The sequence below is a fragment of the Tachysurus vachellii genome, chromosome 11 (assembly GCF_030014155.1).
Source record: "Tachysurus vachellii isolate PV-2020 chromosome 11, HZAU_Pvac_v1, whole genome shotgun sequence".
In the NCBI taxonomy this organism is placed as follows: domain Eukaryota; kingdom Metazoa; phylum Chordata; class Actinopteri; order Siluriformes; family Bagridae; genus Tachysurus; species Tachysurus vachellii.
Window position 1 is genome coordinate 10,606,098 of NC_083470.1, and position 27,828 is coordinate 10,633,925.

A 27,828-nucleotide genomic window follows, 5' to 3' on the forward strand; every position below is an offset into this window, starting at 1 on the left:
CATATCATTCATTCATTCATCTTCTACCGCTTACCCGAACTATTCTCGGGTCACAGGGAGCCTGTGCCTATCTCAGGCATCACTGGGCATCAAGGCAGGATACACCCTGGACGGAGTGCCAACCCTTCGCAGGGCACACACACACACTCACACACTACGGACAATTTTCCAGAGATGCCAATCAACCTACCATGCATGTCTTTAGACCGGCGGAGGAAACCCCAGAGACATGGGGAGAACATGCAAACTCCACACACACAAGGCGGAGGTGGGAATCGAACCCCCAACCCTGGAGGTGTGAGGCAAACGTGCTAACCACTAAGCCATCGTGCCCCCCTGGTCACATATCAATCATACTAAATAAAACTTTAACATATCATAGCAAATATTGGTAGTTTAATATTGAAATGTTGTCTTAAGGACTGAAATAATGCAGCATCATTGTAGATTAAGTGATATTGGCAAATTATCAAATTATTACCTTATGAAGCAAAATAATATCCTATAGAAGCCTAAGGTTTATATCCAGGGTACATTAAGTTTAAATCAAAGAACTGCAATACTGATAAACAAATGGAGGCTAAATAATAAATGACATTTTCTCAAGAACAAATATTTGGTGGAAGAGAATGTCATCATTTATTTTTAAATTATACAAAAACATCACTTTTTCCTAGGAATGTTGATATGCAAAGGAGCCATACACAACATAAATATGCAAAGGAGCCATACACAACCATCATCTGAAGAATCAGTGCACACAGAGGAAAAATAGAACTAGACACATATGAATCAAATTATTTCCCCCACCACCTTTAAGGAAATAAGAATTTTCATATTTATTAGTTTGAATGCAAGTCCTTCATATAAAAATTAAGTTTATCTTAATCTCCACAGACACTAAATACCTCATCTGGGAGGCAAATCTGTTTAAATAGACTTAAGTATTAACAGAAATGCTCTAGATCTACTATAACAGTGAGACTTCAACAGTAAGTTTAGTTTGGCCTGGCATTGATTGTATGAAAAAACAAAATGATGACATTGCTCTTGGAGATAAAGCATGAGTAAGCATAATTTAAGCTGTAATGCAACTAATGTAAACAAACATTAAAAAAGGATCTTTCTACAAGATTAATATATTAATATCACTTCTAATTAAAGGACCTTTATACAGACTACATTACCATGGTGTATATCTGACAGGATCATTAACACAAAAAAAAATCCTATTTTTTTTTTTTTGTTAATCTCTGTTAAGCTCTTTGTTTTTAGTGTAAGGCTGTAGTGATTTTCAATGCATCCCTCAGCATGACTAGAGCAGAAATCGCCATCTGCTGCCTCCAATATGAAAGAATTTGCCATTTGTTTGTGCATTGATTAAGACCACATGTAGGAGATTGCCTTTCTAAAAGACACATTCAGTTATCCACTTAAACTGGGACAATTTCACAATGCCAATATCATAGACAACTAATATTAGAAATAAATACTAAAGAAACCCGAAAAACGGCCAATATTGTATTTACGTGGTTGTGAATGGTAGTAACTTTGATGGAGGTGCCATCCTACACAACAGTGAGAAGACAGACATAAGGATGCTATTATACGTACATACTAGTGGAATATATTAACAATAAAATGATTCTTACGCACATGTTCCATCTTGAGAATACACAAAATTTTTTTTAAATCAAAATAGGCTAATATAAATAATGATTTGCTGTGTGGAATTAATAAAAAAATTTTAATCTCATAATTTCTAGTGTTATGAGTTATGTTCGTGAATGATTTGAAGTTTTTGGTACTATCAATTTAAGTCATTTTACTGATAAACATTTATTTGTGAGGTTTTTATATATGAAAATATAATTAATAAAACAATTTTAAAGCTCTGTCTATTTTGATCCATATGGCAAGGTTCTCGCTATGGTTACAACAAAAGAAAAACAGATTACTCCTATACACTCACAAACTACTTTTTAGAAACCCCTTTACACCTGCATATTCATGCAAATATCTAGTAACTGTGATGTATGTGATGGTTGTTGGTGCCTAAGGGGCTTGATCTGGTTTGAGTATTTTAGAATCTGCTGATTTCCTTAGATTTTCACACACTACAATAAATAGAGTTTATTACAAAAAATCATCAGCCAACATCAGCTTTGTGGGCAAAAAAAAAAGAGATATTTGAGAGATATAAACCTGAAGCTTTTGACTTGTATTGACCTATATTATGCATGAATATATTTTTATGCCACATGATTGGCTGATTGGATAATTGCATGAATTAGCAGGTATGAAGGTGTTCCTATTAACATTGGTGTTTGTACTCATATAACATTGGTGTTTGAATCATATAATAACGTGCATAAAGATGAAGGCTTCATTCATAATAAATAATAACTGATCAACGAGTATGGTCTGTTTGTTGAAGACACAAGCTGGCCACAGTTTAGACAGTCAGCACCTCCGAGGGCTAAACCAATATAAAAACAAAATGCTGCTCAAATGCAATAGAATCATCCTTAGGTTAAGCGTCTCAGCAAAATGTTTTGCCTCTTATTCGGAGATGGACTGTATCTCGGCACTGCATGCATTTGGGATGTATTGTATGGTTGGCTCTGATAAATACATTTTTTTTTGTTAATGCCTGTGTGTGAGTGAGAGAGACTGAGTTTTCTCTCATCAAATGCTCAGTCCTGCTTGATTGTTGTCTGTTCAAAATTTCTGCACTCGTGCAGCCTTCACCCAGCTCCTTAGGCCTGAGCATGGCATTTGTTGACCCTATGACCTCTCTGTTACTGTGGCTGTTAAGGACTCGAAGGCGAGCAGGGTTCACCGTTCTCCTCTGTGGCTTGTGCTTTGTGCAGTGCAGCCTGAATCCGGAAATGAGTCCGTGACTCCATCGAGTAGTTTTTATAGTTCTGCCTAGAGAGAAAAGGAACAGTGCTCAGGACAGGAAAATATTGAGGGGTATACATGTCATGTATCTTGGCTGCATTTTAGGGATGTAATGTGAATACACTATTCAGAATGTAGAGATAATAGTGCAATAGGTGGTGAACATTTTATTGGGTTTTTCATGGTTAAAACCTAAGGCATGCCTAATGATTGGGATGAAAAACACACCTATGAGTCAAGTGTGAGGGTTTTTTCTTTTCTTTGAGTGTTTGAGCAAGTGTTCAGATATGAAGCTCACAGGATAAGCAAAGACCATGAATATGTAGTGTAGTGCATGAAACATTTAGTTCATTCATTAATCCTTAAAACTGCCTGGTCAGTATTATGGTGGTTTAAATCAGGCTACTGGTTTGTTTATATTTGGGAACAGAGAACCCTCTAAATTACTACATTTCTGTACAAAATCTGTGCAAACAGGATTAAAAATTGGCTAGAGCTAGAATTTAAAGAATTTAACTTTAATATGATGGCATATCTGGGGGTTTTCCAATGTGCCATATACAGTAACATCAAACCTATTATAAATTTCTATGGAGAAAATAAACTGAATTAGGATATCTTAATCTTTTATTAAACACGTACATCTGTGTGCAAAAGTCTGTATACACTTAGTTTGTTTCCACAAATGTTAATTAAAAATTATATCAGTTCAAAATGATCAGAGTTGGAATTAATGTGAATGTTATATACTGTAAATATTCTCTAAAAAATGCCCACACATCTTTGTAGCCAGTGCCTCCTGAGCAGCCTTTAGTCCACAATAGTCCTCCTACCACACATTCTTCTGTGACATAATGAGAGGGTGATTTCAAAACTCTGACTGCTTGCTTTTGGTTCTTTTGAATCTATTTTTTTGTCTGTTATTAATTCAGTTTGGAAACTTATCTTGTAGAATATCCGCACAATTCTATCATTAACATCCCAAAATTTGTATTTTTACATTGCAGATATAGGCATCACTTTTATCCAAACAATAAAGTGGACAGCAGCTTTTGCACTCGGTTATATGGACTAGTATGTTATTAAAGTCATATATGGGACATATCTCATACATCATCATACAGGATAACATGGATCAATAGGCACAGTGTTATGAGGTATCTACTGTGGATTCATAACTTACTTGGCCATCTCCAGCAGTTTGATGGCTTCCTCTCTCCTGCCTTGTTCCAGACACAGCAGGCCGTGTTCCAACAGAGCATTCGGTACGAGGTAGTGGTCAAACTTGATCTGTGTCTCACTGGGTGGAAAAAAGACGGAAAGAACACCATGTTCTAATTAACAGTGTTTGGTGGTAACACAGCACAGGAGGTCCTCATTAGCTATCATTCTTAAAACATGCACATTGTCTTTTACTTGAAACCAGCACAGCAGAAGTAGAAGACCACATTTCACCCTTAAGCACACTTTCTAAAGAATAAGATTTAGTTCCGCATTCATGATCATTAAAAAGATAACTTAGGCATCTCATCTCAGTCAATCTAGAAAGGTATTTGGTTTCAACATGAAGTATTTGCCTCTTCACCAGTGCTATTTAACAGGGTGAATGTAACTCTTTATAAACTCTTTATAAAATTTCAAACCTGTCAGATTTTGCTTGGACTATGAAAATGGAGTTTAATTATTATTTTTTAATTACTGCTATGCTAATTAAGAATATTTTAAGAATTAGCTTTTTAATTTGCACTGAAAAAATACACGCTGGATGGAACAGCAGTATATGCAGGGCTTTTGACACACAAACATACACACATACACACACTAGAGGCAATATCATATAGTCAGTCCGTCTACAGGCAGATCTTATGGAAGTGGGAGAAATCTGGATCTCAGGGGAAACCTATGCAGACATGGGGAGAACACGCAATACTGCACACAGACAGAAACATGATCTCAGCATTAAAGCAGGGATGCTGCTGTTATAAAACCTCAAAGCTGTCCATTCTGCTATTTAACCAGTTGAAAATTGACCTTCCATTAACCACTTTCCCATAAGTATCTAACAATTCCAACAATGAATAAGAACCACTTGGCCAACTTTCAAGAGGAAATGCTTTTCCCCTGCAACATCCACAAAGACGCTTGACACAACATCCACAAAGACACTATTTGAAGGTGAATAATTCATAGCCATATGTATTATATAAACCATTTTGTTGACAAGACTACATTTTTTTACCTGCTTTATATAACCAAGAGAAAAGTCTCTTTTTTTGGCTGTGACCTCTCTTTTTAAACATGGACCATGTTGGACAGAATGACTCACTTGCACAGGATGAGAGTGAAGTAGTGCTCCGCTTCTTCTGTAAAGCCTAGCTGCTTAAGACACAGACCCTTCAGTAGACTTAGCACACACTGGTCATCTATAGAGAACTCTGTCCCTGAAGGAGAACCCACAGGATACAATCATCAACATCATGGTCCTTGCAAAAATTATACACAGCCTATGCCATAATTTGTGGTATTACTGGGCCATTAGAATGGACATACATCTCATTTTTTGTGTATAAGCACCAACATAATGGTCATACAAAAGTCATTAAGGCAATGCAGTCTGTACTGGACTTGGTATGGAAAGGCTGTGGGTGGTTATGTGGTCATGCACTTGGCTGAACTGAGACATTACTTGGATTCTGTTCAAGTTTCTGCTGAGCTTCCTCCAGTGTCTTTAACATGCCCTCTGTCAAGTCTTTGTGCTTCCCGATCACAGTGTAGCCATTCCAGATATACATCATCTCCTGTAAGAAAAACACTTGCTTATAAGAAGAAAACAATAGCATACAACATAGGAATTTTTTTCAGAAGAATGGTATAACCTTCTCACTGACACTCTCTCTCTCTCTCTCTCTCACACACACACACACACACACACGCACACACGTGCACACACACACAAGGTGATTGAATCTTTCTACAGACATCTTTTGGTGGGAAGAAGCTGGAGTACTGGGAAAATGCAAAACTGCTCACAGACAGTAACACGATCTCAGGATTGAAGCAGGGATGCCAGAGTTGTAAAGCTTCAATGCTACCTAGTCTGCTACTTCCCCTTTTGATCAGGAATTGACTCAGACACTCACCAGCGGAGGTACAGGCAGAGAAATTGGGTTGTCTGCATTATATCGGCGAGCCTTACGGATGGCAAACTTCTCAGTGGGTAAAGACTTTCCAGCAAGTTTCTGCTTTAGACCAGGCACCTGCCTGCAGAAACACAAGGACAAAAGTACACTCTGTATCAAACAATGTGAACTCACAAAGGTGCTCTTTGTAACAACATGACAGCAGGTGGTTGTACTGTTCATGCTCTCTCTTTTGTATTTTATATTGACCAAACATAAAGCCATTCCCCACATGTTCACTCCCAAGCCACACACACTCTGTAGATTGCCATTACCTGAATAATGCCACATCGCTTGTCCCAAATGGCTGACATTCCTCTGTACTCAGCATGCTAAGGTAGGCAGCTTTCATATATGCATACATGGCCTGAAAAAATAAAAATAGTGTTGTTTATGTGTATAAGAGAAATTGCAGCAAAATTACTGCTGAAATCCAAACTCACCACAACCAGTGCTTCATCATGACATCATCGTCATGATAACTACTACATTTACATGTACATTTACGGTATCTGGCAGCACACCCTTATACTGAGTGATGTCTAACTACTATTGCTTGAACAAACTACAACTCCAGTTGTCTTTATATTTTTATTTACATTAAACATAATTCTAGAGTGAAATTTCTTAAACACAAAGAGTTGCAAAAATAAATTTCTGCTGCACTAAATCCCTGTGTGAAAGAGCTTCCTCAGTTTACTGTTATGAGTTTTCACCTTAGACCATGCATTCTCTTTGCTAAGCAGGTCTGCGTAGATGTAGGCCATCTTCCAGTGTCGCTTATAGGTGAAACACCACATTAGCTCCCAGTAGCACATGTGATGAAACTGTTTCCAGACCTGCTGGACCTCACAGCACTCCTCAAAATATTTAATAGCCTGACACACACACAAACACACACATATATACAGACACACAGTCACAATATTTATTCCTGCATGATTAAAGTGTATGGCATGAAATGAGAACAAACAGATTATGGATTAGAGGAACTCACAGCATCTAGGTTGCCTTTGATTTCTTCTATTCGGCCAGCGAAGAATAAGAAGATAGATCCCTATAAACAGAGGAGGGCAAAGCGTGTAGGCTGATTAAAATCAAAACTAAATTTGATTAGCACAGCTCTTTGTAAGTGGCAAACCAACTTTTAAAACTGGAAGTTTTACAAAATGAATCTCACAGTGTGTGATTTTAAAATATCACTCCAGCAGGGAGTTATTATAATGTTCAGTAACATAGTTGATAGGTCTATAAAATCAATATAAGAAGCTTTGGCTGTACTGCATGTACCAGCATTTTATTCAGAAAGTATTCACATATCATTGATAATTATCAGCTATTAAAAATGTTTAAAAAGCTGTGTTTAATTTTGGGAACAGTCCACAAAACAAGTTCGTTCCTAGTACATTTTAGCCATAAAAAGTATTTCATCAGTCACCCCCTCCCCCAGACTCCATTTATTTCTCTCTCTTTAATTCAATAATACATAAAAATGTAGTGCAGTTTGAAATGTAACCCAAAAACACATCCAATGCTGAAGGCTTCAAGACATAAAACACCTTTTCCTGCAACTTACAAAAACTGCTGACACCGACCAAAAAATGCTAAATAATCATCTCTTAAAAAAATCAATTAAAACAAGCACATTATGAATTATAAACACATGAGAAACACATGAGATGCATTACAATGAAGTCAACAGTACAGTGGTATAGGTAAATAAAAAAAAGAAGGTAAAATAAAGGTTCTGTTATAATGGTTTATTTTATAGTGTTTTAAAACTATGCTTACACAATGTTCTTAAATGGTCAAAAACTTAAACGGAAACCTTTCGGTTGATGTTCCTACAACCAAATATTTGTAAGATCATGAAATAAATAAACAGTAAAAACAGACCAAAGCAGCAAGAATAAGCAGACCTTAGAATTAGTATTCCGAAGAAATATTTTGTTAATGTTGTCTTAGTGTTCTCAAGAAACATTTTGTTCAGAGTTTGAATAATGACTGAAGGTTTGTTCTTTCCCTCTGATGAATCCAATACGCAAACGTTTTCATATAATCATTCTGGAGAACCTCAAGTTCTGGATTTCTCCATGTTTGCTTTAACATTTTACAGAACATGGATAATATTAAACATGGACAACGTATTAATACACAAATGTTCTGACCTGCACAATGACGTTCCGGAATAAAGATTTATAAATGATATCGAATAATAAAATAAGAGTTTGCATGTGCTCATGGTTGTATATTCTGAACTTCATATATAATTTAATCTTGATATATCAATTTACCATACCTTAGGATATTGTTTAAGGTACGGCTGCAGCAGTTTTTCTGCATCCATGACGTCGCCTTCTCCAGTCCCTGAATCATATCGACACAACATAATATAAAACGCTTTATATTCATTAAACCAAGATACAAAGAGTTTCTGAATATTATCTTGGGATTCTGGAATTCTGTGTTTTGTGTGCTGTTTTTGCTATTTTTGTGTTTGTCTCACCCAGTATGAAGCTCATGAATGTGTGATAGCAAAGCAGCAGCATGTTACACAGGAAAGATCTAAATGTGCGTTCAGCAGAACCCTCCTGGAGCTGCTGCAGTCCAAACTCCTAGAACACACACAGACACACACACATATCCACAGTTAACACAGTGAAGACCCAATACACACATCTCTGAACCTGATACAGGACAAGTCCCATGGAATGGTGAGTTCACCTTATTACCAGAGAATCCCACAAACTCCAGCATCCTCAGGGTCCTTGTGGGCAACAGAGAAAGCATCTGCCAGTAAACATTAAACAAAATACAAGTTAAATGAAAATCTAATCCTTTCTTTATTCAAACTGTTTGCTACTTTCAAACTACAATCACCAGATTAAATGCTCCCACTCCAAGTTTCACTCCTCCCTCAAAGTGGCCATGACTTTGACCATGAACATAATCAGAGGATTTCAGGACTGTATGAAGCTCCCTGAAAGCACAAAGGACACACAAACTCTAAAAACAGATCCTTAATGTTCAAGCATATACTATAATCATCATTAAAAACATTTACTGAAGTGCATTAACAGAGAAGCCCCGCATACTTGTAGATTTGATAGCTGTTCCTCACTTTAATTCCTCCTTTGATAAAGCTGATCATATTTTCGTCCTGCATACACAGTATAAAAATAGTTACTTTAATTCTTTTGTCCTTGTTATTAAATAATTATAATTATATCCAAATTAAAACTATTAACAGCAAAAAACTTGTTTATTTTAAATGTGTTTATATTGAAATATTTTATATTGAGAATATTTTAGATTGAGATTTTGGTGTTGTTCTGTTTGAGCATTCAGATGAACAGGCTCACTTCAGACAGAATTGAATTCACATCAGCGGTTTAAACCAGAAAACTCAGATTTCATCATAAAATAAATATTTTGCGCAACTGAAGAGCACATATAGATTATAAATATTAATAATGTATTAAGATTATACATATTAATGGATTTATATCCATTGAGCATGATATATAGAGAACTCTGGCTAACCTGTAAGAAGGTCAGTGCTGCCCTCTGGAGGAGACACTCAGCATAACACACTTCAGCATGCAGCTCCTCTGAAAAATCAACAGTCAGACTTACAGCCAGCAGCAAGGGTGTAGTAACAAAAACATTTTTTATACATATATGTACACACACACACACACACAGATATATATATATATATATATATATATATTATATATATAAAAATGTACAAACTGCATGTGTACACTACAAAACAGACTGAGCACTTACCTTCCGTATAGCTTTTACTGTTAAAGGAGGACTTCTTACGATACCTGTAATAACAGACATAACCTCAGCACACCAAAATCATTTAACTAAGACATTTATGTATTCAAATTCTTATTCAATATTTAAGCACATACTGTCTTTAAATTAAGCTAATATAGCAAATAATATTAATTATATAGTAAATTAAGCTAATGTAAACTGATGTTATATGTACTGAAATGTAGACGCAGTTATATAAGAGCCAAAATTGTACCTCTGTAGCTTCTAGACTTCTACACCAGCATGTATGTAGCATAAAAAGCTCACAAACGAGCTCTAGAGTTGGCTGGACATGAAAAAGTGACCCGTTTTAATAAAACGAATAAACAAGATTATACTCTGTGTTTCATTACCTGACATTTTTAAACCAATCCGTGTCCTGATATTTGTTTAATAAAGTGTATGCTTAGATTTGAGCAGAGACGAATTTTCAATGTCGAAGACTGATTATTTAACACAAAACAGTTTCTGAAATGTTTTAGTAGTTCGAGTCAACAAAGATTAATGACACAGGTTGCGGACCAAAGTTCTATTAAGCTTTAAATAATTCAACCTAATGAACAAAGTGGATTTTTTTTTTAGGTAATTGCTTTCCTAATATTTTCAATGAAAGTTTACAATTTACATTATGCAATAGATTTTCATTATTGACCAGCACCAAGCCATGCTCATGAAATACTAATACAGTTCAGTTCAGTTTTATCAGTTTCACAGGCACAGTGAAGCACTCATCTTATCGTTCTGGGAAGGAGAACGTCTTCCAGGCTGTATGAGGCATAATATTGTGACTGACATTTAATTTACATCTCTCAGGTGAAGTTGAGACCAGTACTCCCAGTTCTCTGTCCCAGCTTTAACAAATGTTCAGTTGTTTGAATCAAATAAGACTTTGTAGAAAAGCTTCTCTGGGTCATGAATGAATTTTGACAATGAATATCTTTAATATCAAGGAGATGAAACTAAGCTGCTCCAGAACCTATTATCCAACTCGATATCAATCCTTGAGATATATGGACAGGTGGGAAATTCCACTTATTGTCTAAACATCAGCATTAGTCACCATACTACACTGTGCTGTACAGTACTTTTTAAATACATATTTTACTATTACACCTTACTGCAATTATATGTCAAGATTTTATTTTGATATAACTACTGTATTTAGATTAGACACATTACTGCTATTTGCACAATATGATTCACATACAGTATTGTGAATCATGTTGTGGCATGCTTCATACTGGGTACCTTTACCTGTACATCCTTATCTGTAATAAATATTGTTATGGTGCAATAAGTTATCTGCTGTCAGCTGGATGCCAACTGCATTTATACAGTACACTGAAAATGACAATTTTCAAAGTAGGTCAAATTGTCAAAGTTTAACTGACCCTAAACTAAAGGGAGTAAAACTATATAAAATGTCTTAAGATTTTGGGTTTCCACAAACGGTAGTGTGTGTGTGTGTGTGTGTGTGTGTGTGTTTGTCTAGCCACAATCAACTCAAATCAAATCAAATCACTCACTTCTATGTGGTCATAAGTACATTCCTAAGTAGATGTGTCTTTTAAAAACATACATACCACACATTTTCACACACATTCGAGCAGCTAATGTATCAGATGGTTCAGAAATTCCATCAACCCCCTTGATTAGACAAAACCCTGTCTATATCCAATGACAAGCAGCATTTTGGGATTACATCACTAATTCCTGTTCTGATGTCATTTAGGATTTATGCACACATGCAGTCAGTTTGTTTATTTATTCATTTCACTGGAAACCTTCTAGTAAAGTATAGAAACCGAGAGTGGATTTACCGCTGACATATAGACTGAGCATCTTTCATGGTGTTTCCTGCTGACAAGATGTCCTCAGGGTCAAAGGTCATCATTGCCTGCATTTCCAGAATGGTGGCATACGTGAGCGCATGATACATACTGTCTTTAGTCCTGTCAGAGAACACACACACACACACACGCACAAAAACAAAACAAATGTGATCTATTCATAGCACAAAAATCACAAATGACTCAGCACTTAAAAAAATACACCTGAGACAAAACAATGAATAGATAAAGACACTGACTGAACACAGAGCGACTTAGCAGAGAGAAGAATAAGTCCTAAACTAATAAAAAACTTTTGTTCAAAATATATATATAATACAAAGCATATGGTGTAACACAATGCTTTAAAAGGATCATGGCCATTGTGATGTGACGTGTGATATATCTCTTTAAATACAGTATGCTATAAACTACACATTTGCATTACAAAAATGTGGCTATTCATAAGGTAGAGCTACTGCACCATCATTACGGAGTGTTTGGTTCAGGTTTTAGAGAAACAGGCCACTGTGAATTGGAGAGAATGTGACACTGCAGGTCCAGAATGCTCAGCAGCAGGATTACTGGCTAAGCCAGTTTAACCCGCTTTCTTTTAATGAAACAACGATGGAATAATGCTGGTGGGGTGAACACACAAAGGAATGATGAATGTCTGCATGGTTCACATTTCACTCCTTTTCACAAAAACCCTTAAACAAACACTGTTACAGCTTAATGTAGCTTGTAAGGGATGACCCTCGGAATATACTCTCAGCAGGACATTCAGCAACAACCAGGAAACAAAGCAGCATGGCTGCTGTTAACTTACTGTACTAAATATTACTAGAATAAAAAGTGTAAGCAAAATGTAAGAGAAAAATATTCTCTTGTAAGCAAACTATAACAAAAAAAAAAAATAAATACAAATATTTTATAGGTCAGCTTGATGACATATACATTCATACATTCAAAAATGCTTTTCATGAGGAAATGTAAATAATTGTACAAAATTATTATTTACTTTATAGTGTATATTTTTATCCATGGCAATTATTATCTAAACTACAGGAGTTGTCAGTTTTATAGAATTATATAATTAAGCTGAAATTAATTTAGTTCTGTTAATTTTGCTCAATGCACAAAACACTGAATTGAGAATTAGTGTCTGAACTGGTGTCGTTGTTGCACTGATAACCATCATAAATATGAAAAAGTGCAGGCCTGAACTCCTGACCAATGTGTCATCATGCATAATCGTACTCAATTCAAATCATATGACCTACAAAACAGCACCCAGACTACCCAGAGTGATGCCCCCGCTCACTCACAAACACACACACACAATCTGAAATCAGCTGAAATGGGGAAACAAATACAAAAAACCAGGAGTCTCATGCTACAGTGTCCAGAGGTTCACCAAAATTGTGCACTTGAAAACCAGAGACAACTTAACCTGTACCGTTCAGAGATCCTGTGTCTATCATAGCCTCAGATTCCTATTCTCTGCAGCAGTGGAACCCAGTGATGGCACTATCCATTAATTCATTTATTATCATTAACAATATCTTTATGAACATACTCTGCATGATTACACATCTTAATTAGACAAATCACTTTTCAGACCAAAATCAGATACAATTCTCACCTTAACATTCAGTCAGGTGAGTAAAAAGACACAAACTCAGGACCAAATCTCGCATTCAGCATGCACATATCATACACTGATAGCATACACATAGTATATTGCATCTCTTGTAAGTCAAAATAAATAATGAATAAATAATTAAATGGAATTGTAACTGCACAAATTCACATAAAATCAACAGATGCACACATTTATTACTCATTAACTGTTGACTGGAATGGGGAGGAGTTCGTCTGGACTGACTGGAACAAATATATTACATGAATGCATGAACTGCACCTTTCCTGGTTTAGCAAGTTTGGATAGCTAGCCAAACAAACACAGACTTCTTCAAACCACTTCAGACTTCTGTACTCAGAAAAATCTCTGTTCTTTCACACCCAAAAGAGGATATGAAACACTTTCAATAGTATTTCTTAAGGATATTAGTTTTAATTCATCTTTAATCAGAATGGTTTAACGGTCATCTTCTTGTTTCGCGACTTGTTCCAACTTGTGATCTATTTTAATCTGCTTACTGTTGTAACATGATGATTTCTTCACTGTTTTCATGCATGCAGGTTCATGTGTACAAGTGCAGTTAAAGTGTTTTAAAATCCTCTCTCCTGCCCAGACTGAGTGCTGCAACACACAGCGTTTAGCTTTCAGATTGTCTCAACAAGTTCCATGTGCGAGTTTGGCAATAAGATCTGGATCTGGTTTTACTGTTGAGGAAAACCAAAAATTCCACAAAGGAGGAGAGTGGTAAACCCAACTTTATTCGTTTATTTAAAACCCCACTTGATAACCTCTATGTGGGATTTTATATTACTTACAGGGGAAGTGCACTTTCTCTTCCACAATATGTATCACTTGGGAAAAAAAACAGACTCAGGGTTTGTGTATTAATTTCAGAATGTAACTCTGTAGTACATGCTGTTATAAAAAAGTACTGAATGATGTTGTGGTATGATGCAGCTCAGTGTGAAACAGAGTCACAGTTACCACTTTAAAGGTGATTATTTTCCAGTAACTGCACACCCTGAAGTGTTTATGACTCTTAAACATTAACTTGCCAATGACAAAATTGAAAAATTCTTTTCAATTTATAGTTCGGTTAAATGGAAAAAGTCCTTAGGCAAGTTCTAATCAGTGATTTTCCTCAATGTCAGAGCTGTCATAGAAAATAAATCGACATGTTCGGATCAATCAGATTCGAGATTGCAAGAGCACTGTAGTATAACTCAACACACACTTGCATCTCTACACAAGTATTTTAATTGTTGTCATTGCAGCTGGGTTCTCGTGCTAAACAACGTGACTTTTTGTGAAATACTCTTGGACACACACTCACAAACGCAGCCATGTTTTAAAAGAACAAATTTAATATCATTTAAATGTCAACAGCCATCCAAATAAGTCCAAGACAGCATAAATGGCCATATGCCATTAATAAGTTAAAGCAATACCAGCCACTCCTGAGCACTTTGTACAGTCAGAGCTTCATGTTTATTAGTGGAACATGTGTTACTGATTTTTTTTCTGTTCTGTGATAGAAAGCAACTACTTAGTGGATGGGAACTGACACTGTATTGAGAGAGTGGTGTACAACAGACCCCTTACAGCTAGTTTTAGGTTTTATTCGACATGGTATCTTTTTCTAATGAAATTCTTTATTCATACAGCATCTGTAAGTAGCTGTGAATGTTTTATTGAGTGACAGCGTGAGAGCGGTGGGGAAGTGGGTTTCTTGAGGTCTTCACAATGTGCGGAATTAAGAACTTCAGGCTGTGCGGTTATTAAAAAAAAGACAGAAAAATAATCACAGCCATGACAACCTGATTAAGGAGGATTATATTCCTATAACTGCAGGGAAGAGGTGTTTGTCATCATTGGCAAGCTGCTGACGTGTCAATTATGTACACACTTTGTCAAAAAATAAATAAATACAAGACATTTTTTATATCTCTTTAAAGTTACATCAGCCCCAAAAAGTATAAACAAGTCATTCCTCAACTGTGCTATTTTGGACAAGAGACAAATTTTGAAAATCCTAAAAGATTTCTAGAATCCTACGATAAAATATGTAGTCTTTGATCGCTGGTTTAACAGGAGTCTTGGGATTTGTGGATCAGCTTGGGAATGGTTCGCTTCCTACCTGGAAGGACGCTCATATCAGGTAACATGGAGGGGAGTGACCCACACAGACTCTCCACTGGTGTCCCACAGGGCTCAGTACTTGGTCCTCTTCTTTTCTCCCTGTATACTCAATCTCTTGGTGAAGTTATTTCCTCACATGGGTTCTCTTACCACTGTTATGCTGATGATACACAACTTATCTTCTCTTTCCCACCCTCAGATACCACAGCTTCTGACCGGATCTCAGCATGTCTGGCAGAAATATCATCATGGATGACTGCTCATCAGTTAAAGCTCAACTGACAGCAGAATGCTGAGCCCAGGTAATTCATCCCCAGGTCATGACCTTGCTATATCCCTGTACAACAATCTGATCTCCCCTTCAGCCACAGCTCTCAACCTTGGGGTAACTATGTACAGTCTGCAAATGATTTAAAATGCAGCTGCATGGCTTGTTTTCAACCTGCCTAAGTTCTCGCATACCACCCCGCTGCTGCAATCCCTCCACTGGCTTCCGGTAGCTACACGCATCAGATTTAAAACACTGATGCTGGCCTACAAAGCCAAAAATGGACCAGCTCTTACCTCAAAGCCCTCATCACTCCTCACACTGCACCCTCCGATCTTCTAGCACTGCTCGACTGGTTCCACCATCTCTCAGGGAAAGAGGCAAGTATACTACAAGACTCTTTTCTGTTCTGGCACCAAGGTGGTGGAATGAACTTCCCCTAGGGGTCCGGACAGCTGAGTCACTGGCTATTTTCAAACAGCGGTTGAAGACCTACTTATTCAGGAAACACTTCAACTAGCACTTCTTCCCTATCTTTTGCATTTATTAAAAAAAACCTTTGAAACTTTTTCATTGTAACTTTGAACAAATGTTTTAAACCTCATGGTATCTTAAGTATGTAACCTAGTGAACCAGCATTAATGTATCCAATGATAGATTTAAGCACTTATGTACGTCGCTCTGGATAAGGGCGTCTGCCAAATGCTGTAAATGTAAATGTAAACATGGGCACCAACAGCCGATTAATGGCCATTGTGATCCGTTTTTACTCCGATGAAGTTCCGGCAGTATCAGAAGTTTTCAGACACTTACATGCGTTGACATCAAACGACGAGCGATCTACGACGAGCGACGATCTACGAAGAGCATCAAACCAACAACCAAACCAAACAGGATGATGCATGCCCACCAATGACTTGCTCAACACACGTCGTTTTTTTCTGTTTTTATCATCAAGGATTGTCATAAACAAAATTAACGCTACAGATTGTTTTCATTTGTGGTTTCATTTTCGACATGCCACAGATTGATGACATAAAACCCCGGACAAGTCTTCTTGTGTACGTCAGATTTTGATGCGTCTTGACTGTTGTACAGTTTGACATGATGACAACTGAGATCCTACAGTGGGGATCATGTTCATACAGTCTGACAAAAATCGAGAAAGATTATGAAAAAAATCACAGAGTGTGAGCCTGGCTCACTATAATAATAATTATACAAGAAGAAAGTTTTTGTTAACATTTTATTGGAGTTTCCAAAAAACTTTGTTATTGTATAAAAAGTGTGCATGTAGGCCAATACTGGTGTCATACCCAGCATTCTATACAATCTTTCTGTATGAAGCATGCAGTTGTTGGCAGGACAGGCTCACATCGCCTTTCTTGCAGAGGGCTCCACACATTAACGGTACATTACTGAATAAAACACGATTGTATTTCACCTACATATACCATTCTTAAATGATGACAATTATCACATGATGGATTAGATCACATCGCTTGTCTACTAAAAAGTATCATACACTCACCTGCACTTGAGTCTAGACAATGCCTCGTCAAATTCATTATGCAGGAATAAATCCAGCGCTGCCATGCAGTCCTCTAGAGCCACCGACAGATCAGATCTTTCTGAGCTGAGAAACAAACAAATAAGGCACATTACAAAGGTCATAGCTGAGAGTGTCATAGTGTCATAGCTGAGAGTGCATGTCCCATAATATCCAGAGCACACTGTAGCACACTTGCACTGTAGGGAATTATTAAACTGTAAACTAGATTGTGTTAGATTTGTTCTGAGCAAAACACAAACAGCTTGATGCTAATACAGTTTAGTCTTTTGTAATGCAGTGCAACTCAAGCATGCTCCATGTTTACCTGATATTAATAAATGTGGCTTGCATAAGTTTTCACTCCTTAACCTTTCTTGCATTTTTGTAGTATTACAAACTGGAATTGCCATAAGAAGTCCCATAATTAGTTGAATGGAGTCAACTGGTTTGTAGTTAAATATTACATACACCTGTTCTTGGTAGAACCCAGAGATTGTTGTAGAAAAACAGGATTGTGAACAAGCAAGCAGAATTAAAACAATTTCCGTAGACAGTTCTGGAAATGCATCAGTCAGGGAATGGTTATAAACAATAAATGTTCCAAACACAGCACACCATTACATTTCTTATTTTAAAAATGATATAGAATGAAAAGGATATTAATACAACATTGCCTTTACCTAGAGGAGGAGCGGAGGTTATGCACCAATGTCAATGTCTGGAGGGCATGAGTCAGAGTAGTGACCTATTATGTCCTGGACATGTGTGTGTGTTGTGTGTGTGTTTGGTCTAACATGCACTACTAAGCATCCCCACTGCTTTTCCTGCATGCAGATGCTTTCCTGTATGAAGATGCTTCATACTAGAGTGTAGATGTTCCCATGCAGAGGCAACTTTGGGATGTAAGTATACAACAGTACACTTGTTCACAGTGTACAAATGGAGGACAGTGTTCTTTACCGTGTTAAGAAAAAAGGTGTATTGCAGCATACTGGGAGTTCCAAGAGGTCCACAATGCAAAGATACATGAAAAAAGCTTTTTTCTTGCAACATAAACTGCTGTGTATATTAGTGACTTTCAGTTTGCTCCAGTATTGACCAAAAACCTGCTAATTATTGTCATCGATTTTTTTTTAAAATGCAGTGTGTCTGGTTGTGTCTGGTATATGAGCACTGTAATTTGTGATGCAAAGAGGACATTGATGTGAAAAAGTCACTCACTCTCACTCACTCATTTTCTACCGCTTATCCAAACTACCTCGGGTCACGGGGAGCCTGTGCCTTTCTCAGGCGTCATCGGGCATCAAGGCAGGATACACCCTGGACGGAGTGCCAACCCATCGCAGGGCACACACACACTCTCATTCACTCACGCACTCACACACTACGGACAATTTTCCAGAGATGCCAATCAACCTACCATGCATGTCTTTGGACCGGGGGAGAAAACCGGAGTACCCGGAGGAAACCCCCAAGGCACGGGGAGAACATGCAAACTCCACACACACAAGGCAGAGGCTGGAATCGAACCCCCAACCCTGGAGGTGTGAGACGAACGTGCTAACCACTAAGCCACCGTGCTCCCCCCAATGTGAAAAACTGCCAAACATATTTCTATTGTTAGGGTGCTCCATAAATGTCACCAAGAAACTCCTACTTTAACATAAAGAGCCAAAATGACTCACACCGCAAACAGCCAATGTTTTCTTTTATGCGGAGTATTTACCATGGTGCTGAGAAATCCAGAGGGACAAAGTTGCTTTGGTAAAATTCAAATAAGTTTTAAAGTAAAATGTCTTGAACTAATTAGTCACACAAGTCAATTTTTGTGATAATCGATCTGTACATTACATTATTCTTGAAAGATTTATTGTATAGACTTGATTCATACTAAAAGGTACAAAGGTCAAACCTTTAAGGATACCACCACAGGGACAATCATATACACACTGCACTAACATTTTCCTAAGAGTGGTTCTATAGCACATCACTGGAAGGGCATTATTTACGTAATTACCTTAATATATTTGAAAAAGTTAAAACAATACATGGAAATGTTAGACAGTTTTATGAGCAAAATCAACAAACTGATTATGAAATCTTAAACCATGTCTATTACTTTCCCTAAAAACAACAAAACCTAGCACTAATCTGTATACTATTAAGCTGCAGATGAACTCAGTGACACTCAGCAATAAAACATCTCTAAAATGGCTGAAAGCAGTAAACCTAATAAAGCAGCTAACACTTTTGAGGCAGCGTAATCTAAAAAAATGATTGTGTCCTAATTAATTGTTCATTTTTGTGTGTGTTTGTGCTTTAAGCGTTTTTACTAGTAATTGGTTAGATAACTAATGTTTCCTAAGCATATAATAAAAACTAATAAAATTGTAGTAAAAGTTAACTTTAGTAAACAGATGCCGGTTATAATAACTAGCAAACTAGCAACATAAAAAGAAATCTAAACTGTTCAAACTCCTCTGCTCAAACCTCCCAATTTGTACTGCTTCAGAACCAAATCATTTTAACCTGATGGATTTCTTAAATCTTATCTCTTATTTGTGCTAGCATGATTATTTTTTATAGAGACTATTAAAAAAACCCATTAGGCTGTCAATCAAATGCTGTAAATGTATATGCTAACATAGCTAATTCTGGCAAACATTTGGCTAACAAACCCCATGTATATCCAAGACACAAAATGACTAACTAGCTTTCAATACATGAAGACTGACTTGGGCTTGACTTCTGCTGTTTTGGTTTAATAAAAATTAAATAAGATATAAAATAATAATAATAATATAAATAAATTAAAATGTTTCAGTAATTAGCAACATACCAGATACTGTAGCAGCTTAACTAGACATGCTAGTGTAGGAATTCACTTGTATAGCACATTCCCTATGAAATATCCCTGTAGTAATAACTGTCTATGGCTCTTCTCTTTGTACACTAGAATTGAGAATTAAAGGGAACGTATCAGGATAAAAAAAAGTGAAGCAAGAGACTAAAACTGAAGTGTCTATGTCTATCCACTCCAGATAAACAGACCCAGTCTTTGTGCTCTCTTCTGCTCCTACAATTGCAACAAATTTAATGTCTCAGGTGGCCCTCAGACCCACAGAAGTTGTTCTGTACTGCTATCATGTCTTGCTGTGCATAATCAGTGGCGACAGGCTGAGGATTTCCTTTAGCTAAAAAAACTTTCCTTGTCTAACAAGTGTTGATGGTATGTTAGATATATGTGAATGTGCTGTATGTGTGTATTATATATAATCTTATACACTCTATATTATACTATAGACAATAATATAATCTACAATATTTTGTTTAGGCCCCGAAAAAACTGCTCTGAAACATAATGAGTTCTTCCCTGCTGAGAACTTGATTCATACTATACTGATCATTTTAATGGAAGAACAAAGTCAACACGACACACATTCTTCTAAATTTGCCCACTATAGATACCCTGTATATAGCTCAAATGATTAAAGTCTACATGCTCTCAGACAGGCCATCTGAACACCAATTACTACTAACACTGAACACCAAAGGAACTAACACAAACAAGCTGTGACGTACAATGATATACAGGATCTCACATAAACATACAGTAGTACAAGATATTCTCTAAGTAGTTACAAAAGCTAGGATTTGCATATCAGGATTTAAGAATGCTTTTTAGGTCATACATTAGCCTATGTACATGGAGGACATCTAATGGACAAAATTTGGACAACATTAGCTGCGAAAGACTCCTTTCTCATTTTGTAACTCCACTGAGTGAACTCTGTCAGAAAATCTCACACTCATGCAGGACACACACACGCACACACAACGTCCCATCCATAGTGTCGCATTTCTTACCCATTTGACAGAGTTTCTCCTCCCTTTGACATTTTCATCTGGCACAATAAAGGATGTAAAGAAGTAAAACAGAAAAATAGAAGATGGAAGTATGAGAAGACAAATACAGAAGAATAATTCTTATGTGGGTTTGAAATCAGGTCCTTTCAGGAGCTCCCAACAGCAGCTTCCGTCACCTCGACACACATACACATACTTGATTCAACTCACACTCTCTCTCTAGGTCTCGCTCTCTCACACACACACACACGCACATATGCTGTCTAATAGGAACAAGCACAGGGAGAATGCAGACCTTAATAAGATCAGGATGACTACCACATATAGAGCAACAAAACATTCACTCAGACCCTTTTCTCTCTGCCCAACTTCTCATCCACATCTTAACACACACACAGCCCAGATCGTTTAGGCTGTTCCTCGTCTCAGCACAGCACTCATGCCACACACTGCAGTCTGGTCTCTGATTGGTCAGTGCAGCAGGAAAGGAGGGTCTTATTTCATCAGGAAACTAGCCAAATAATATGCCTAGCTAATTTAATAGATATTACACAGTCAGGTGACAATATGACCACTGTGTTCAGCTCACAAGGTCCACCCTCATCCCTGGCTGTTCATCATGAGACTCAGGGCTAGAATGTCTTAACTGTAGTCTGCACCATGTAAGTATGTAAGGAAATGACATAGCCTAAAGCAAAAAAAAAAACTATACATAGTGTGAATGAAGGGATGAGACAGCAAGAGAGAGAGTGAGAGAGAGAGAGAGAGAGAGAGAGAGAGAGACGTGGATACTCTGTGCTGTTTTACTGCAGTGATATAGATACAGCAGTAACTGCAGAAAAACAGCCTGGTATGGCACAGAGCCAGTCTCAGTTGTCCTCCATGTATATTGAAAAAAGAATGCTGAGCATGCAAAGCTTTAATATCTCAGAATATTAGAAGGAAAATAAACTGCACATGAACAAATTTAGAAAGCAAAACAATTGTATCTGAAAGGTTTACTAGAAAAAATTAGATGTTCATTTAATGTATTACTAATACACAATACTAAAGGCTGCTCTCAGTATAACATCAATACAACTTCAAGTGATGTTCCTCTTTGCCAAAATAAAAGAGCTACAGCTAACCAGGGACAGTTTACAGCTAACTATAGCAGAAATACAAACCATTTGCTATTGGGTATTTTTTGGTCATTTGTCAATTCCTAACCACTAGCATTAGCTCTCCCTTATCACACAGCTACCAGCTGGAGAGGGTGAAGGCCTGCATGAGCGCCCTCCAAGACAAAGGAAGACAGCCAACATATCTTTTGCTGCTCATGCTACATCACATGGCAGAGTACTTCCTCAGTCCACAGTCACAGATGCCCATGATTGGTTAGTTGCTGTGATTGACAGGGTGGAGAATAATGGCATCCCTCCTACTAAAAAGAGTTTTTAAATGTACTCTTGGACACCCAACCATGGATGACCACGGATTTGTCTGGGTTGAAGCTGGCTCTCTCACAATGAGAGGACAAAAGATTTTCTCCTTGTGCAATTCAGGAACACTGTTTGGAATAGTAAGGCATTATTGTACAGCACTAATAGTGAACAAGTGTCATGTACTGTATATGTACTCAAATATACTGTATATATATATTAGATAACATAAGAGACCAAGATGGCAAATTACATTTTACTATTCATCTTTTCACCACACACCACAAGAGATTCAGCTCTAGTTGACAACTGACAGAAGGCTTGGTGTGTCAGAGGCCTTTAACATTAATGGGTGCGTTTATGTGCAAATTTGTAAGTTGACCCACCTTTCAGTAACGTCACACACAGCAGAGAAAATGCACAAGTTCATTCAAACACAAACAAACACATACACAAAGAGTTAAGTGAACCATGGCAATTGATGTGGACTAACTGGCTGAGGTTATTTGTTCCCATAGGCACTGTCTGTTTCAAACACTCACCCTGACTAATAAAACACAGCAGGCACCCAATACTGCGCTTTGATTTTGAAAAATGGAATCAAACGTGTCAGTTATTAAGCTGTATTGCAAGAAAAGAGGATGAAGTAATGAAATTAGTTGATTCACAATTACAGAGACATACAAGTGAAAATGCTTGCAGTTTTTTGGTGTAAGCTCCTTTATAAAGAACCACTGTGATCATGACATGACATACATTACCTGTGTTTATCTGCAGTAAACAATTGTACGTATATAGATAGTGATAAATATTATTCCCACTCCTACAAGTGATCCAGAACACAGCTGCACTTCTCTCAAAATCTCCTCAATTTTTCGCACATCACTTCATTGCTGAATTCCCTCCACCGGATTCCTGTAGCGTTCCGCATCAGGTATAAAACACTGATGCATACCTACAAAGCCAAAAGCAGACTAGCTCTCTCCTACCAAAAGACATTTATCAAAGCCCACACTGCACTGCTTCTAGCATGGTTTATCATGACACATTCTTTACTCTTGTAACTACATACTTATAAATAATAAAGTTCTGTAATGTAAATATGTATATAATATGCATATGTTGTCAAAAGTATACACAAAATTAAGTATATAAACTTTTAAACTGATTGGTATATACAATTACGTACATACTATTTATTGTATGTATACAGATTAGACTACACACTATACTATATACCAATACTACAGTCTTCTACAGAAGTTTCAGAATGGCAAGGCCAGTTCTTTTGTTTTGTTTGCTTTCTGATGTACATTACACGTCTTAGACAACTTAGAACACGGCATCTTTTGTTGGACCTCACTCATTTTCAAAACTGTTAAACATGTGACAGGTTTTCCTTCTTACCCAAGTGTGTTGTGTTAGATCAATTGTTTAAATAATTAATGTCTGGGCACCAGACCGTGAAGACGGCATTTGTTGTTAAAAAAGATAGCGGGATATGGGAGAAAAGCAAGTCATTTTTTGAAGCTGAGAAAGTTAGGAAAAACATTATTTACACAAGCACTGTACAGAGCTAATAAAGAACTTGTTTTGAAAATTCCCCCTTTTCTTCTGGAGGTGACTGGAGGCTTTTTAACATGTCTAAAAATAAACATCAGGAAATGAAAGCTGAAATTCCGTTCTATTGTCTATCTCTGGTCTCAAATGCAAATATTTTCAGTGGTCATGTGAACATGTGTTTTACACTTACGTCCATCACTAGTAAGGCAGAAATTGGAGACAATTATTGGAACCAACAGCTGGAAAGAGCTTCACAAATGCTCCAGTAAGATGTCTGAATATATTAAATATACACAAAATGCAGTAAGAAATGGAAAAAAATGCTTAATTAAGTCATATTCTTTCAGGACTCTCAAAGGTCCTGGCTATATCCCTGTTTACAATCAGTCAATCTAGGGTCTCAACCGATATATTATACCAGGGACAGAAGAATATCTTCTTTCCCATCATGCAAGATTAAACGAGACTGGGAAACAGTTTCAATGTGTGTATGGATTGGTGGAGGGGTGTCTAAAAACCAGCATGGGTTCACAGACAAATGTGAAAGCCAGCCTGAAAATAGCTCAATTACTGAAAAACAAACAGCAGGATGCAGCCTTTTCTGGTGTGTGATCAATATGCTGCATACATCAAGAGACAGTGTCAATGTACACTCACATCAGCTCATGTCAGCAGTTCTCATGCAGTTAGCTGGATCAGGCAAAATATTATGGAGTAAACAGGTGACTAAGCACAATGACACAATTCCCTGATCAACACTAATTATTAATAAATAAAAAAATACAGATTGGGTCATGAGAGAGTTAAATAATTAAGCAAACAAAATGTACATAGAATATAAGCGTTTGCGACCAGGTAAAAGATTAACTGTAAAATCTAAACGAGACTTACGATGTAGATTTTCCAGTGTCTTTGAGGTCATCTTTATTGTCTGGTAACTCCAACCTAGAGTAGGGAGGAGAGGGTTTAGATGACATAGCAAAGCCAAGACTAAAGCAATGTGGTAAATGAACACTTGAATGGACAGTATTGTTGTAGGTAACGCAATATCCCCATTTCACCTGTGATTCCCTTTGAGAAATCTCAGAATTAAAGCCTAACCCATATTCTGTAGGCAGGACAATAGTTCCCTGAATGTTTTTTATAACGTGAACTCATGAACCCACTTACCTGAAGTCTGTAATGACAGGATCGAGTCCATTAGTCTTTATGATCGGTGAACTGAAAATCACTTTTAACAGTCAGTATTAAGGGACAAAACATACTTCAAATATTCAAATAATATATTTAATGTGCGCAAACTGACTCTGGGGTGGGTGTCAAGTAGAAGGGTCCTTCGTCTTTTTCAACCGTATCCCTTGAAAACACATTAAAATGGGTTGGAAACTTACATCTCAGTGAAAACCTTAAAAGAGCATAGATATTTCTCAATATCTTATTTCATTATTAATCATACGCTTGAGCTCTGTTTTAAAATTTCCCCTGCTGAGGAATGTTAATTATGCACACACACTTAAAGAGAAAGTTGAGTTTCAACTAAAATATACCCACTACCTAAACTACCTAACTAAGAGTTTAAAATAATGTACACGCACAGCCGCATTCATTAAAAAAAAACGATTAATACCAGAATACAACATGCTGAGCTTCAAATTGCATGTCTGCGTTCTAGCAATACTTAAAAGTTGTCAAGTGATTTTGAGCAAAATAACTGAAAAACTAATTTTGGCTTTTTTTCTGGGGATTTTTTTCCCCTTTTGCTTTAGTGCCTGCCTTATTCATATTCTGATCACTGCATCTTATGCCTATTAACATTAATAAATAACTAGATTTGTAAAGTTCGTCGTGACAAACTTTGATGTTGGCTTTGACGAGGCAAGTATTCGCAAAGGCCGGTGCTTTTTGGAGGCGAGTGGACATAAGGGACAGTGTTACTTTTGGAGGCAGAAAGATAGGGTGCCAAAACATTTGGAGGCAAGTGGAGACGAGCATGTGACGTCATCAGAATACACGTGAGGAAGTTCCCCTCATTGTTATGAGTGTTTTGATATGTCAAATGTCCATGTTGTAAAAAGTTGGACATTTGACAAAAGGGCGGGGCTGCGGCACAACCGAAAGGCCAATCGGTACACCAATTTAAAAGTTTGTTCAGAGTATCACCCTAAAGGAGCTGGCCGAGTTTGATATAGATAGTTTAAAAGCTTGCCGAGTTATAAACCTCCAAAATTTATAATGAGAGTCTATGTGAAAAAAGGCCAATTTGAGATCCTGTACCGGAAGTACTGGTACTCGGATCGCTTAGAAAAGTAATAGCAACAAACTTCAGACCAGGGTCTACAACATATCCAAATTTGGTGCATGTGGCTCGAAAGCCCTAGGCCGCATTAAATTTTATAAATTTTTGTCCAAGCTGAAATAGGAAAACAGAATGTTGGCTTCTACAAAGCCAACATAATTAATGTAAACAAAAAATAAATGCTGGCTGAGACTATAAATTTTTTTATTGTGTCATAAAAATATAGAGAGGTAATGGAACTTCAGGTCTCCAGACAGAACAACACAATTTTATTAAACCGAAGTAAACCTAAACACTTTCCTTACTTATCTTTCTGGATTCTTAGTAAATTTATTAAGGATATTTTCAAAATTTTACTATAGACACCACAAATCAAGTTACTTTCTCTTACTGAAGGGGGTGGAGCTACAAACCATATTAACATAAATCACTTAAAATGACAGCATTATAAAGTTTAATCAGTTCTTCTGCTTAATCAGCTGTGAAGTCTGGACTTTCCAAAACATTACAACAGATGTCTCGGAAATTTCTTTTCCTAAACTGAGAATTTTTTAAAATTATGTAAATCTAAATGTGTATGATTAGCATTTTAAAGGCTTTTAACAAGAGTGATATAGTATGATTGTCCAAATAAATAAATAAATAAATAAATAAATAAATAAAAGCTGGTCAGAACTATCTATAAACATTTATAACCTTCATGTGCTTGTGCACTTCCTTATTATAGAGCACAGTAAGACATCAGCTATCTCATACAGTGACATGAGAATAATTAGTCCTATACATGACAAATTATATCTGTTTTCAAGCGTTAACACCTAATAAAGTGTAATAACCACGGAGTGATGGTAGGAGCTTTAAAAAAACTAAATGAGTTTAAAATGACAACCATGTTAGTTCAGTCACAACACGTCGTTTTCCTGAGTCTGAGTCATCTTCATGAGTCGACTCATAAAAGTTCTGGTATCGTTTAAATCAATTCAAGAGAATGCACGCGCACATTAAGGCAGATCCAAACTCACTTTTTGCTGTCATTCTTTTTGCGTTTCCAAAAACTCATTCCAAAGGAAAACGGGTAAAATCCGATATGATTGAGGCAGGAGATGATCAGCTGCTGGACATTCAGAAGAGGATAAACACAGACAATCAGTAACCACAGACACTCTAGTGAAGTAATAATGAGCATGTATTTCTAGAAACGCACGCGCTCCTTCACTTAATGCTCCGGAATGTAAGCGCTGCGTCTCTTCCCCCGGTCTTAAAGACCTCCAAGTTACCTGTTCTAAAAGCTTCTGCTTTACACCACAGCTCAACACTACTCAAAGCTCCTCTTC

The 27,828-nt window shown here is 36.9% G+C and overlaps 1 protein-coding gene across 3 annotated transcripts; it reads right to left on the reverse strand.

Moving 5' to 3' along the window:
* Positions 1–615: 615 nt before the first annotated feature.
* On the reverse strand, positions 616–27,828 carry ttc39a (tetratricopeptide repeat domain 39A). Of its 3 annotated transcripts, none has more exons than XM_060881693.1 (22): positions 27,772–27,828; positions 27,517–27,608; positions 25,505–25,555; positions 25,369–25,419; positions 25,090–25,143; positions 17,327–17,431; positions 11,735–11,866; positions 9,876–9,919; positions 9,627–9,694; positions 9,179–9,243; positions 8,964–9,063; positions 8,808–8,873; positions 8,590–8,698; positions 8,383–8,450; positions 7,081–7,140; positions 6,800–6,961; positions 6,359–6,450; positions 6,045–6,165; positions 5,591–5,702; positions 5,231–5,345; positions 4,088–4,204; positions 616–2,931 (listed from the first exon to the last, which is right to left on the reverse strand). In XM_060881693.1, exons 2-22 carry the CDS (start codon positions 27,552–27,554, stop codon positions 2,814–2,816), a joined length of 1,848 nt encoding a protein of 615 aa, XP_060737676.1. In that variant the 5' UTR covers positions 27,555–27,608; positions 27,772–27,828; the 3' UTR covers positions 616–2,813. The 3 variants fall into 3 exon arrangements, with proteins under 3 accessions (XP_060737676.1, XP_060737677.1, XP_060737675.1); XM_060881694.1 differs by lacking the exon at positions 27,772–27,828 and adding an exon at positions 27,699–27,770; XM_060881692.1 differs by lacking the exon at positions 27,772–27,828 and having other exon boundaries at positions 27,517–27,682.